This window comes from Thamnophis elegans, chromosome 2, assembly GCF_009769535.1.
Source record: "Thamnophis elegans isolate rThaEle1 chromosome 2, rThaEle1.pri, whole genome shotgun sequence".
NCBI lineage: Eukaryota > Metazoa > Chordata > Lepidosauria > Squamata > Colubridae > Thamnophis > Thamnophis elegans.
The window spans coordinates 30,344,189-30,356,811 of NC_045542.1; the positions used below are offsets into that span (position 1 = coordinate 30,344,189).

At 42.2% G+C, this 12,623-nt stretch overlaps 2 protein-coding genes across 2 annotated transcripts; both read right to left on the bottom strand.

The window, feature by feature from the left end:
* Positions 1 to 1,746: 1,746 nt before the first annotated feature.
* On the bottom strand, positions 1,747 to 4,801 carry LOC116504061 (methyltransferase-like protein 7A). The gene is made up of 2 exons (XM_032210888.1): positions 3,978 to 4,801; positions 1,747 to 2,037 (listed from the first exon to the last, which is right to left on the bottom strand). The coding sequence occupies exons 1-2, from the start codon at positions 4,467 to 4,469 to the stop codon at positions 1,801 to 1,803; spliced, it is 729 nt and encodes a 242-aa protein (XP_032066779.1). The 5' UTR covers positions 4,470 to 4,801; the 3' UTR covers positions 1,747 to 1,800.
* A 3,402-nt stretch (positions 4,802 to 8,203) lies between these two features.
* Positions 8,204 to 11,326, bottom strand: LOC116504060 (methyltransferase-like protein 7A). Its single transcript, XM_032210887.1, has 2 exons — positions 10,540 to 11,326; positions 8,204 to 8,600 (listed from the first exon to the last, which is right to left on the bottom strand). Exons 1-2 carry the CDS (start codon positions 11,029 to 11,031, stop codon positions 8,364 to 8,366), a joined length of 729 nt encoding a protein of 242 aa, XP_032066778.1. The 5' UTR covers positions 11,032 to 11,326; the 3' UTR covers positions 8,204 to 8,363.
* Between the last annotated feature and the right edge of the window lie 1,297 nt (positions 11,327 to 12,623).

Genomic DNA, 12,623 nt, shown 5'->3' on the forward strand with positions numbered 1-12,623 from the left:
ATAATTCAAGAGAAAGTGGTTTGATAAATAGCTATTCAGATTCAATCGCTGCAGTTGTCAAGTTAGCAATACGGTTGTTAAGTGAATCTTGTTTTCCTATTGAATTTGCTTGTCAGAAGATTGCAAAAGGTGATCACATGACCCCGGGATACTGTAGCCATGAACAAGTTGCCAAGCATCCAAATTTTGATCACTTGACCATGCGGATGCTGCAATCGTCATAAGTGTGAAAACTTGTCAAAAGTCACTTTTTTCAGTGCAACTGTAACTTTGAATTTTTCAGGCACCGAACCAGTAGTAATGCCAACAGGAACCCACCCCTGGGCATAAGAGACATTTAATGCATAGACAAGGCAGGATTTGATTTTTGATTCTAAATTTGCAGTTATATCAACTTAGCTTGCTAGCTAATATCCAAGATGCTCAACATGACATTTTATCAAGCTTCACCCAAAGTAATTCAGTACTTGAAATCTAAAATTAGTAGGCAGAAAAATAAGCATGGGGTGACATTAAACAAATGTACCACATTATTTTCCCAAAATGTGGTAGTATCATGTTAAGGTTTAACAACACACTTCTTTGCAGTCCCCACTTAAAAGTGACTACTGAGGATCAGTCTTTTCCAAGGGTCAGTTACACAACCCACAATATACCTCAGAACCATGAGACTTGATATTTGTATTTGCTGTATTCAGAAAAAGTAACCAGACAAGGTTCACCAGACAACAACAACAAACCTCCCAGCTCTTTTTTTATTGGAAGTGAAAAGCATAATTCAGCAGTTAGCAAGCTTTGATACATTACCAGCGTCTACATTCTAAGCCTTAGCTTTCAGTTTAATCCCATGCCAACATATGCAGAGTTTTACCCGCTCTACAACTACAGGGAATAAGAAGAGGAGAAAAATCTTTCTGCGTAGGCCTCTCCCAAAGGCCAACAAAGCCTTCTGCCTGAAATATTATTTAACCAAGATTCCCTGCTCTGCTTGTGCCTAGGTTAGAGCTTTGTCCATCACCAGTTTGTTCTTAGAGAACTCCACACAGGTTGCCAGTGATACTCAAACACAGGCCTCCTCTAGCTTTCCTTCCCGGGAAACTGACATGGTGGACTGAGAGATGCCAAAGCAAAATGGTGGTGGATTTTTTTCACCCCATATGGTCTTTTGCTAGTGGGATTGTTTTTCTATTATATTTTATATTAATTCTTTTATATTAATAGTATTAATTAATTTTAATATTTATTTGTCCTCCATCCAAACCTGATCCAAGATACCCATTTAGATCAGATATGTCAAACTCAATTTCATTGACAGTGTTTTTGATTGGGGGGGCAGGGGGCAGGAGGGGACATGGCCCGGGTGGGCATGGCCAGCTCAACGTCACTCATGTCGAGGGTGCCTATGGTGGCTTGAGCGCTCTGTCAGCAAAAACAGGCTTCCAAGCTCCGTTTTTGCTGCAATGGTCTCCTGCAGCCCTCTGCCAATGAAAACAGAGCTCGAGGAGGCCATGCGCGGACCTCCCAAACTCCATTTTTTTCTGGCAAAGGCACCACTGGCCAGTCCTTTGCTGTTTCCAGGGTGACCCCATATAAGCACTCCGTGGGCCTGATCCAGCCCCCAGGCTTTGAGTTTGACATCCCTGATTTAGGTTTAGTGCGGCCTGAACTTTTAGGATCCTTTGTCCACTCCAAATTGTATAGAATAGAGGAAACACTTTTCTTAATGTAGCGTATGCATTGTCACTCTTAATTCCTTAAAGTCAAAAATCTGATTTTAAGAGAAAGATGCTTTCTCTTAAATTACTTCACAGCATATCCATAAATATGGGGACAAACTACAGTTACGTGCAACGGGGCCATGAAGTGTTGCAAGTACAGTTTAGAAAACCCCGCGTTCTCCAAATCCTTCCAGGTCTCTTTTAATAAGGAGCATCCGTCTGTCAAATATCTCCAAGTAGGGTTACAGACTTGTTGCAAGAAGGAGGCCCACTTCGATCTACTAGCTGCTACATGTTCAATGAAATAGAATGCACCACCCTGGAAAAAGTAAAATAATACAATATAGAAATTAAACATTGTATTTCCACTGTAATCAAGATTGTTGATACAAAACGTCCTGGGGACATGAAGCAATAATTAAGTATAGAGACAAAATGAAGCTGGAATGCAATTTAGCCATGAATGATTTACAGGAAATTGCAGAATTGGCCTTTTTTATTTAAAGAAGATGACTAAGTAGCTGTATCAGTTCACTACATTTCCTCATATTGGGTTGCCTTTATCTCGGTTTAGAATTTATATTAAAATTCAAAAGGGTTCACAAAATTTTAAGCATCACTGTGTATTTATTACATTTTTATGCCACTCATCTCCCTTTTGAGGTGATTTTGGGTGGCTTACAAGTTATAAAACAGGTAAAAAGTAATTAAAACAGTAAAATTACACAGATTAAAATATTATTAAAAACTTTACTAAATTTTACTAAAACTGAAACTAAGAGAGCTAAGAGATGGACAGGATGGGGATGAGGTCTTATCCCATCAGCTACCTCCAGCAGCAAGCTGGTGCATGGTGTTATTTTTCCTTTTTTTAAAAACATTATAGTGGAGATTTTGGTGCCAAGTTAAAATCTATATATGCTTTTATATATCATAAAAATAAGCTTAGCAAGATAATCCAGATGAGAAGCACACCCAGAAGTTCTAGCTCTAGATCTATTGTAAAGTTAAATTCACAAACCTTGCCTGTCTGAAAGCACATCTGTCCAGCCTAAGAAACTAGGGAAGTTTGCCACATCCCCATTGCTTCTGGAGGCTTATCTGTCTTTTGTCTAAACATTGTTTAACTTTTTTTTAACAGATTAACAGAGTTGGAAGAGACCTTATAGGTCACCTGGTCCAACACCCCCCACCCCCGTTCAAGCAGAAGACCGTACACCATTTCTGACAACTGGCAGTCCAATCTCTTCTTGAACGTCTCAAGTGATGAATCCCCTGCAACTTCCGAAGGCAACTTCCCTTCCATTGGTTGATAGTTCTCACTGTCACAAAATTCTCACTGTCACAAAATTCCTCCTTATTTTTATGTTGAATCTCTCCTTGGTGAGTTTCCATCCATTATTCCTTGTCTGCCCTTCAGGTGCTGTGGAAAATAGCTTGACCCCCTTCTCTGTGTGGCAGACCTTCAAATATTGGAACATTGCTATCATGTCTCCCCTGGTCCTTCTCTTCACTAGACTAGCCATGCCCAGTTCCTGTATGTTTTAGTCTCCAGTACCCTAATGCATAGTATTGTATACCAGGACCCTTGGGTAGCCAGAGGAACTGAGGCGGAGACGGGAATAAAGGCTAACAAGTTTATTCCCTAACAAGTACAGGCTAACATTCAGAACCGACTTCAGACAGGAACACGCGCTGCTCGTTTGGACAGTCCCTTTTTATACTGGAGCTGTCAAACGACCAGCCAATCGGCTGTCGAGTACTTCCCGCTTAAACAACTTTATTTTACCGCATGCTCAGAACGTGACACATAGGTGTTGCTTAAATGGATGGAAGAGAACAGGAAGGTCTGGAGGAACGTTGTCCATGGAATAGCAATGGGTCAAACACGACTTTGCAACTAACAACAACATTATTGTTAATTAAAGTTTTAAACAAAATTTCAAGCCATCCAGCTGAGCTGAACGATCCTTGGAAGCTTTCCCCCACCCTTTTTAAAGCATTTTCCCCCTCTCGGTTTGGGCAAATTGGCAGGGAAAAAATGCTTTAAAAAGTGAAAAAATTTGGTCAGGGATCCAGTTTATGTTAAGCCCGAAAATGAGCAGCATAAAGAGCAGCAGAGAGATGTTGTTTTTGTGGAATCTAAAGCCCTTGAACCCATGCACACTTGCCTAGTGTGTATGTGCACCTACCTAATGCCCATTATTCATTTGTCTGGACACACCAGAATTAACTTTCTCTCTTTGCCCTTTGACTTACGGGTCTGAGCACTCGCAAGATCTCCTTCAATGCAGCCTGGGTGTTCTTCACAGAGCAAAACACGGTTGTGCAAACCACCACGTCCACAGAGTTGTCCGACAATGAAGTCATGTTCTCAGCGGAGGCGACCACAAAATTCTCGAACTGGAGGTGTGTGTTTTGAGCCATGCTGTTCAGGAGGAATTTTTGAAAGTTGGGGTTGTAGTCCAAGCAGGTCACGCGAGTGTTGGGGGGATAAAACTGAAAGTTGGGGCCGGTGCCCACGCCAATCTCTAGCAGGTGGAGCTTTCCCGAAGCATCAGCATAGTCGCGCATGTTATGGAACAGCTTCTCCTTTTCCTTGCACATTTTTTTATTGTACAGTTTGCTGAGCTGATTCATGAAAATTGGGAAAGTTTTTTTGCAAATAGGATCCCATAAGCCAAAATAGGCAAGCACATAGATGGGCAGGATGAGGATTTTCAGGCATTGTTGGAAGATGAAAACCAGCATCGTCTTTTATGGAAGAAAAGAAACCCTTCCTGCTTGATTCCCTCAATGATTTCCTTGAAATACTTCCAGTTACTCACAGTTCTTTTAATGATGTGACCTACGGAAAGCATCTACATCAGGTCATCAGTTTGAATCTGTTCCAGTTCTTCCTTAAAGTGACAACAACTCTTTTAGTTACGTAAAAATATCTTTCAGTTATACAATTTGGGATGAACATGCTTTGAATGCTGTGGGAGTAAGAATAGATTTCCAGAGGATGTATTGGTAGTAGCCAGAGCAGTGGCCACCACATTGGTACAGTGGCTTGTTTGGCCCACCCACCAGCCCTCGTTCTATGGCAATTTACAGTATAATGCAACTGGCCAATTGTGCATGCGTGCAAAGCGTGCTGCCCCTGCAGAAACCACTGCTGAGCAGCTGGGTGCCGCAGGGTGGTGGCATACACAGCATGCGTGCCCAACCGGGACACCTGGTCCTATGCTCAGCGTACCAGTTGTGATGGGATCCGGAACCCACCACTGAACCAGGAGCAGTGACGTGCAGTCAGGGGAGGCAGGGGAGGCAGAGCCTTACCACTGTCACATTGAAAAGAAAAAACAATGTAAAGGCAAGAGCTGAGGTCAGGCTGAGGTAGTTGCTGCCAGAGTCACAGTGGATGATGCTGCTTAGTGCTTAACTGTTTAAAAAAGCCTCTTAAAAAGTGCCCTCTTCAGGAGGAGGCAGGAGAATGACGGGCCTCATCTACTCTGACTTTAGGCGTTTTATGATCACTCGAGCAGAGTTAAGCAAGGGTTAAAAGCCGAAAAATTCCTGACGTAGGTGAGGCATGTCATATTCCTGCCTCCTCCTGTAGAGGATGCTTTTTTAGAGGCTTTTTTAAACAGTTAAGCACTAAGCAGAGTCATCCACTTGGAGGTTTTGTAGTCCAACCCCCTGCTCAAACAAAGCAGCCTCGGTCTCAACATCTGTGAGGGATGGGGGGGGGCAGGAGCCCCAGCAGCAGAAACAGCAGCCACAAAGAGAAAATGGACGAATGAAAGCTCCGGATCATCTTTGATCCAGGAAGCAAATGGCGGCTGAGCCTCTGGATGGCTTCTTTTGCGGTTGTCCATCTCGGGTGCCATGGGTCTCGTGGGGCGAGTTTCACATGGTGCGAGCGCTTTGTAGTTTAAGCACATGGAAATGTGATTTTTATTATCTCTCTCTCTCTCTCTCTCTCTCCCTCTCTCCTTTCTTTCTTTCTTTCTTTCTTTCCATCTTTTCTTTCTGTACTAAACAGTTTGCTCACCTGACACACTGTTTAGATTTTAGTTTTAAATTGTAATGCCTAAAATGAATTAGTTTTACATTAAAAACAAGAATATCTCATATCAAGATATCTATGCTTTGTTGTTAGCCATAGTATATTTAAAATGGTCTGGAGAGACAATAAAATTACTGATTTTAATGATGCCAAAAATCCTCAGACTCGATTCTAAAGCAGCCATCAGTAATGATGCAAATGAAGAAAAGTGGCAGATGCGAGAGTTTATTACACTCCTACACTAGGAAACCAAGTTCTCTATCCAGGCGGGGCAGTTCCCTATCCTTGCAACTAAGCATTATTTTATTCCAAGTTCTGTTAGAGAGAAACCCACTTGTACTCGTTGGCAGTTAACTCGCCATAGGTACAAGCAATTGGAAATGCCTTAAGGTTGTTCTATCATAATTTGATTTTCTATACATTCAGAAAACTCAATAGCGGTCCCTTCCCCCATTTGCTATTATAAACGGACAGAAAACCTCATTGGTCCGTGCCGCAAAGATGGATTCTATGTTTATGTTTATTTTAATCAGAGTCTAGCCAAGTGAAGACAAGTTCCTAAATGTATTTCCCAATTTGTTCTGCAAAAGTAAACAGAACGCAGTGTACTAGGAATTTAAACATGACACAGTTTAATATTGGTTTTGTTATAGGCTTTTATTTAATCTTGTTTTTAATATATTACTGATTTCTTAAAGTTTAGTGATTACTCTGGATTATAAATTGACTAAATAAACGACCTAAATAAATGCCGATATATAAAAATAAATGCCATTACATATCCTGATCTGATAATTCAAGAGAAAGTGGTTTGATAAATAGCTATTCAGATTCAATCGCTGCAGTTGTCAAGTTAGCAATACGGTTGTTAAGTGAATCTTGTTTTCCTATTGAATTTGCTTGTCAGAAGATTGCAAAAGGTGATCACATGACCCCGGGATACTGTAGCCATGAACAAGTTGCCAAGCATCCAAATTTTGATCACTTGACCATGCGGATGCTGCAATCGTCATAAGTGTGAAAACTTGTCAAAAGTCACTTTTTTCAGTGCAACTGTAACTTTGAATTTTTCAGGCACCGAACCAGTAGTAATGCCAACAGGAACCCACCCCTGGGCATAAGAGACATTTAATGCATAGACAAGGCAGGATTTGATTTTTGATTCTAAATTTGCAGTTATATCAACTTAGCTTGCTAGCTAATATCCAAGATGCTCAACATGACATTTTATCAAGCTTCACCCAAAGTAATTCAGTACTTGAAATCTAAAATTAGTAGGCAGAAAAATAAGCATGGGGTGACATTAAACAAATGTACCACATTATTTTCCCAAAATGTGGTAGTATCATGTTAAGGTTTAACAACACACTTCTTTGCAGTCCCCACTTAAAAGTGACTACTGAGGATCAGTCTTTTCCAAGGGTCAGTTACACAACCCACAATATACCTCAGAACCATGAGACTTGATATTTGTATTTGCTGTATTCAGAAAAAGTAACCAGACAAGGTTCACCAGACAACAACAACAAACCTCCCAGCTCTTTTTTTATTGGAAGTGAAAAGCATAATTCAGCAGTTAGCAAGCTTTGATACATTACCAGCGTCTACATTCTAAGCCTTAGCTTTCAGTTTAATCCCATGCCAACATATGCAGAGTTTTACCCGCTCTACAACTACAGGGAATAAGAAGAGGAGAAAAATCTTTCTGCGTAGGCCTCTCCCAAAGGCCAACAAAGCCTTCTGCCTGAAATATTATTTAACCAAGATTCCCTGCTCTGCTTGTGCCTAGGTTAGAGCTTTGTCCATCACCAGTTTGTTCTTAGAGAACTCCACACAGGTTGCCAGTGATACTCAAACACAGGCCTCCTCTAGCTTTCCTTCCCGGGAAACTGACATGGTGGACTGAGAGATGCCAAAGCAAAATGGTGGTGGATTTTTTTCACCCCATATGGTCTTTTGCTAGTGGGATTGTTTTTCTATTATATTTTATATTAATTCTTTTATATTAATAGTATTAATTAATTTTAATATTTATTTGTCCTCCATCCAAACCTGATCCAAGGTACCCATTTAGATCAGATATGTCAAACTCAATTTCATTGACAGTGTTTTTGATCGGGGGGGCAGGGGGCAGGAGGGGACATGGCCCGGGTGGGCATGGCCAGCTCAACGTCACTCATGTCGAGGGTGCCTATGGTGGCTTGAGCGCTCTGTCAGCAAAAACAGGCTTCCAAGCTCCGTTTTTGCTGCAATGGTCTCCTGCAGCCCTCTGCCAATGAAAACAGAGCTTGAGGAGGCCATGCGCGGACCTCCCAAGCTCCATTTTTTTCTGGCAAAGGCACCACTGGCCAGTCCTTTGCTGTTTCCAGGGTGACCCCATATAAGCACTCCATGGGCCTGATCCAGCCCCCAGGCTTTGAGTTTGACATCCCTGATTTAGGTTTAGTGCGGCCTGAACTTTTAGGATCCTTTGTCCACTCCAAATTGTATAGAATAGAGGAAACACTTTTCTTAGTGTAGCGTATGCATTGTCACTCTTAATTCCTTAAAGTCAAAAATCTGATTTTAAGAGAAAGATGCTTTCTCTTAAATTACTTCACAGCATATCCATAAATATGGGGACAAACTACAGTTACGTGCAACGGGGCCATGAAGTGTTGCAAGTACAGTTTAGAAAACCCCGCGTTCTCCAAATCCTTCCAGGTCTCTTTTAATAAGGAGCATCCGTCTGTCAAATATCTCCAAGTAGGGTTACAGACTTGTTGCAAGAAGGAGGCCCACTTCGATCTACTAGCTGCTACATGTTCAATGAAATAGAATGCACCACCCTGGAAAAAGTAAAATAATACAATATAGAAATTAAACATTGTATTTCCACTGTAATCAAGATTGTTGATACAAAACGTCCTGGGGACATGAAGCAATAATTAAGTATAGAGACAAAATGAAGCTGGAATGCAATTTAGCCATGAATGATTTACAGGAAATTGCAGAATTGGCCTTTTTTATTTAAAGAAGATGACTAAGTAGCTGTATCAGTTCACTACATTTCCTCATATTGGGTTGCCTTTATCTCGGTTTAGAATTTATATTAAAATTCAAAAGGGTTCACAAAATTTTAAGCATCACTGTGTATTTATTACATTTTTATGCCACTCATCTCCCTTTTGAGGTGATTTTGGGTGGCTTACAAGTTATAAAACAGGTAAAAAGTAATTAAAACAGTAAAATTACACAGATTAAAATATTATTAAAAACTTTACTAAATTTTACTAAAACTGAAACTAAGAGAGCTAAGAGATGGACAGGATGGGGATGAGGTCTTATCCCATCAGCTACCTCCAGCAGCAAGCTGGTGCATGGTGTTATTTTTCCTTTTTTTAAAAACATTATAGTGGAGATTTTGGTGCCAAGTTAAAATCTATATATGCTTTTATATATCATAAAAATAAGCTTAGCAAGATAATCCAGATGAGAAGCACACCCAGAAGTTCTAGCTCTAGATCTATTGTAAAGTTAAATTCACAAACCTTGCCTGTCTGAAAGCACATCTGTCCAGCCTAAGAAACTAGGGAAGTTTGCCACATCCCCATTGCTTCTGGAGGCTTATCTGTCTTTTGTCTAAACATTGTTTAACTTTTTTTAACAGATTAACAGAGTTGGAAGAGACCTTATAGGTCACCTGGTCCAACACCCCCCACCCCCGTTCAAGCAGAAGACCGTACACCATTTCTGACAACTGGCAGTCCAATCTCTTCTTGAACGTCTCAAGTGATGAATCCCCTGCAACTTCCGAAGGCAACTTCCCTTCCATTGGTTGATAGTTCTCACTGTCACAAAATTCTCACTGTCACAAAATTCCTCCTTATTTTTATGTTGAATCTCTCCTTGGTGAGTTTCCATCCATTATTCCTTGTCTGCCCTTCAGGTGCTGTGGAAAATAGCTTGACCCCCTTCTCTGTGTGGCAGACCTTCAAATATTGGAACATTGCTATCATGTCTCCCCTGGTCCTTCTCTTCACTAGACTAGCCATGCCCAGTTCCTGTATGTTTTAGTCTCCAGTACCCTAATGCATAGTATTGTATACCAGGACCCTTGGGTAGCCAGAGGAACTGAGGCGGAGACGGGAATAAAGGCTAACAAGTTTATTCCCTAACAAGTACAGGCTAACATTCAGAACCGACTTCAGACAGGAACACGCGCTGCTCGTTTGGACAGTCCCTTTTTATACTGGAGCTGTCAAACGACCAGCCAATCGGCTGTCGAGTACTTCCCGCTTAAACAACTTTATTTTACCGCATGCTCAGAACGTGACACATAGGTGTTGCTTAAATGGATGGAAGAGAACAGGAAGGTCTGGAGGAACGTTGTCCATGGAATAGCAATGGGTCAAACACGACTTTGCAACTAACAACAACATTATTGTTAATTAAAGTTTTAAACAAAATTTCAAGCCATCCAGCTGAGCTGAACGATCCTTGGAAGCTTTCCCCCACCCTTTTTAAAGCATTTTCCCCCTCTCGGTTTGGGCAAATTGGCAGGGAAAAAATGCTTTAAAAAGTGAAAAAATTTGGTCAGGGATCCAGTTTATGTTAAGCCCGAAAATGAGCAGCATAAAGAGCAGCAGAGAGATGTTGTTTTTGTGGAATCTAAAGCCCTTGAACCCATGCACACTTGCCTAGTGTGTATGTGCACCTACCTAATGCCCATTATTCATTTGTCTGGACACACCAGAATTAACTTTCTCTCTTTGCCCTTTGACTTACGGGTCTGAGCACTCGCAAGATCTCCTTCAATGCAGCCTGGGTGTTCTTCACAGAGCAAAACACGGTTGTGCAAACCACCACGTCCACAGAGTTGTCCGACAATGAAGTCATGTTCTCAGCGGAGGCGACCACAAAATTCTCGAACTGGAGGTGTGTGTTTTGAGCCATGCTGTTCAGGAGGAATTTTTGAAAGTTGGGGTTGTAGTCCAAGCAGGTCACGCGAGTGTTGGGGGGATAAAACTGAAAGTTGGGGCCGGTGCCCACGCCAATCTCTAGCAGGTGGAGCTTTCCCGAAGCATCAGCATAGTCGCGCATGTTATGGAACAGCTTCTCCTTTTCCTTGCACATTTTTTTATTGTACAGTTTGCTGAGCTGATTCATGAAAATTGGGAAAGTTTTTTTGCAAATAGGATCCCATAAGCCAAAATAGGCAAGCACATAGATGGGCAGGATGAGGATTTTCAGGCATTGTTGGAAGATGAAAACCAGCATCGTCTTTGATGGAAGAAAAGAAACCCTTCCTGCTTGATTCCCTCAATGATTTCCTTGAAATACTTCCAGTTACTCACAGTTCTTTTAATGATGTGACCTACGGAAAGCATCTACATCAGGTCATCAGTTTGAATCTGTTCCAGTTCTTCCTTAAAGTGACAACAACTCTTTTAGTTACGTAAAAATATCTTTCAGTTATACAATTTGGGATGAACATGCTTTGAATGCTGTGGGAGTAAGAATAGATTTCCAGAGGATGTATTGGTAGTAGCCAGAGCAGTGGCCACCACATTGGTACAGTGGATTGTTTGGCCCACCCACCAGCCCTCGTTCTATGGCAATTTACAGTATAATGCAACTGGCCAATTGTGCATGCGTGCAAAGCATGCGTGTAAAACCGGGACACCTGGCCCTATGCTCAGCGTACCAGTTGTGATGGGATCCGGAACCCACCACTGAACCAGGAGCAGTGACGTGCAGTCACGGGAGGCAGGGGAGGCAGAGCCTTACCACTGTCACCTTGAAAAGAAAAAACAATGTAAAGGCAAGAGCTGAGGTCAGGCTGAGCTAGTCGCTGCCAGAGTCACTGTGGATGACGCTGCTTAGTGCTTAACTGTTAAAAAAAGCCTCTTAAAAAGTGCCCTCTACAGGAGGAGGCAGGAGAATGACGGGCCTCATCTACTCTGACTTTAGGCGTTTTATGATCACTCGAGCAGAGTTAAGCAAGGGTTAAAAGCCGAAAAATTCCTGACGTAGGTGAGGCATGTCATATTCCTGCCTCCTCCTGTAGAGGATGCTTTTTTAGAGGCTTTTTTAAACAGTTAAGCACTAAGCAGAGTCATCCACTTGGAGGTTTTGTAGTCCAACCCCCTGCTCAAACAAAGCAGCCTCGGTCTCAACATCTGTGAGGGATGGCGGGGGCAGGAGCCCCAGCAGCAGAAACAGCAGCCACAAAGAGAGGATGGACGAATGAAAGCTCCGGATCATCTTTGATCCAGGAAGCAAATGGCGGCTGAGCCTCTGGATGGCTTCTTTTGTGGTTATCCATCTCGGGTGCCATGGGTCTTGTGGGGCGAGTTTCACGTGGTGCGAGCACTTTGTAGTTTAAACACATGGAAACGTGATTTTTATTATCATTTCATTTTTCATTTCCTTTATTTGTATGCCGCCCTTTTCCCTGGGGGACTCAGGGCGGCTCACAATTCAAAAAGGGAGGGGGGGAAAGACAAACAGTATTCCAATATGGAAACAATACAACATATTAAAAGAGAGCACAACAGTCACACAATTCGGGTGGGGTTGGAATCTTAACCCCAGGCCAGCCGGGACAGCCAGATGTTCAAAGCGGCGCGGAAGGATTGTAGGGTGGTGAGGGTCCGAATCTCCATGGGGAGTTCATTCCAGAGGGTTGGAGCAGCCACCGAGAAGGCTCTCCTCCGGGTAGTTGCCAGTTTGCACTGTCTAGTTGATGGAATTCGGAGGAGGCCTAATCGATGCGATCGTATCGGTCTAGTGGAGGTAATTGGCAGTAGGCGGTCTCTCAAATACCCAGGCCCATTACCATGAAGGGCTTTATAGGTGATAAGTAGCAC

Excerpts from the sequence above, each read along its gene's own strand:
- LOC116504060 (XM_032210887.1), bottom strand. The coding sequence starts at position 11,031 with ATGCTGGTTTTCATCTTCCAACAATGCCTGAAAATCCTCATCCTGCCC. Across the intron at positions 8,601-10,539 it reads TCTTGCGAGTGCTCAGACCC|GGTGGTGCATTCTATTTCAT; the intron begins GTAAGTCAAAGG and ends TACTTTTTCCAG.
- LOC116504061 (XM_032210888.1), bottom strand. The coding sequence starts at position 4,469 with ATGCTGGTTTTCATCTTCCAACAATGCCTGAAAATCCTCATCCTGCCC. Across the intron at positions 2,038-3,977 it reads TCTTGCGAGTGCTCAGACCC|GGTGGTGCATTCTATTTCAT; the intron begins GTAAGTCAAAGG and ends TACTTTTTCCAG.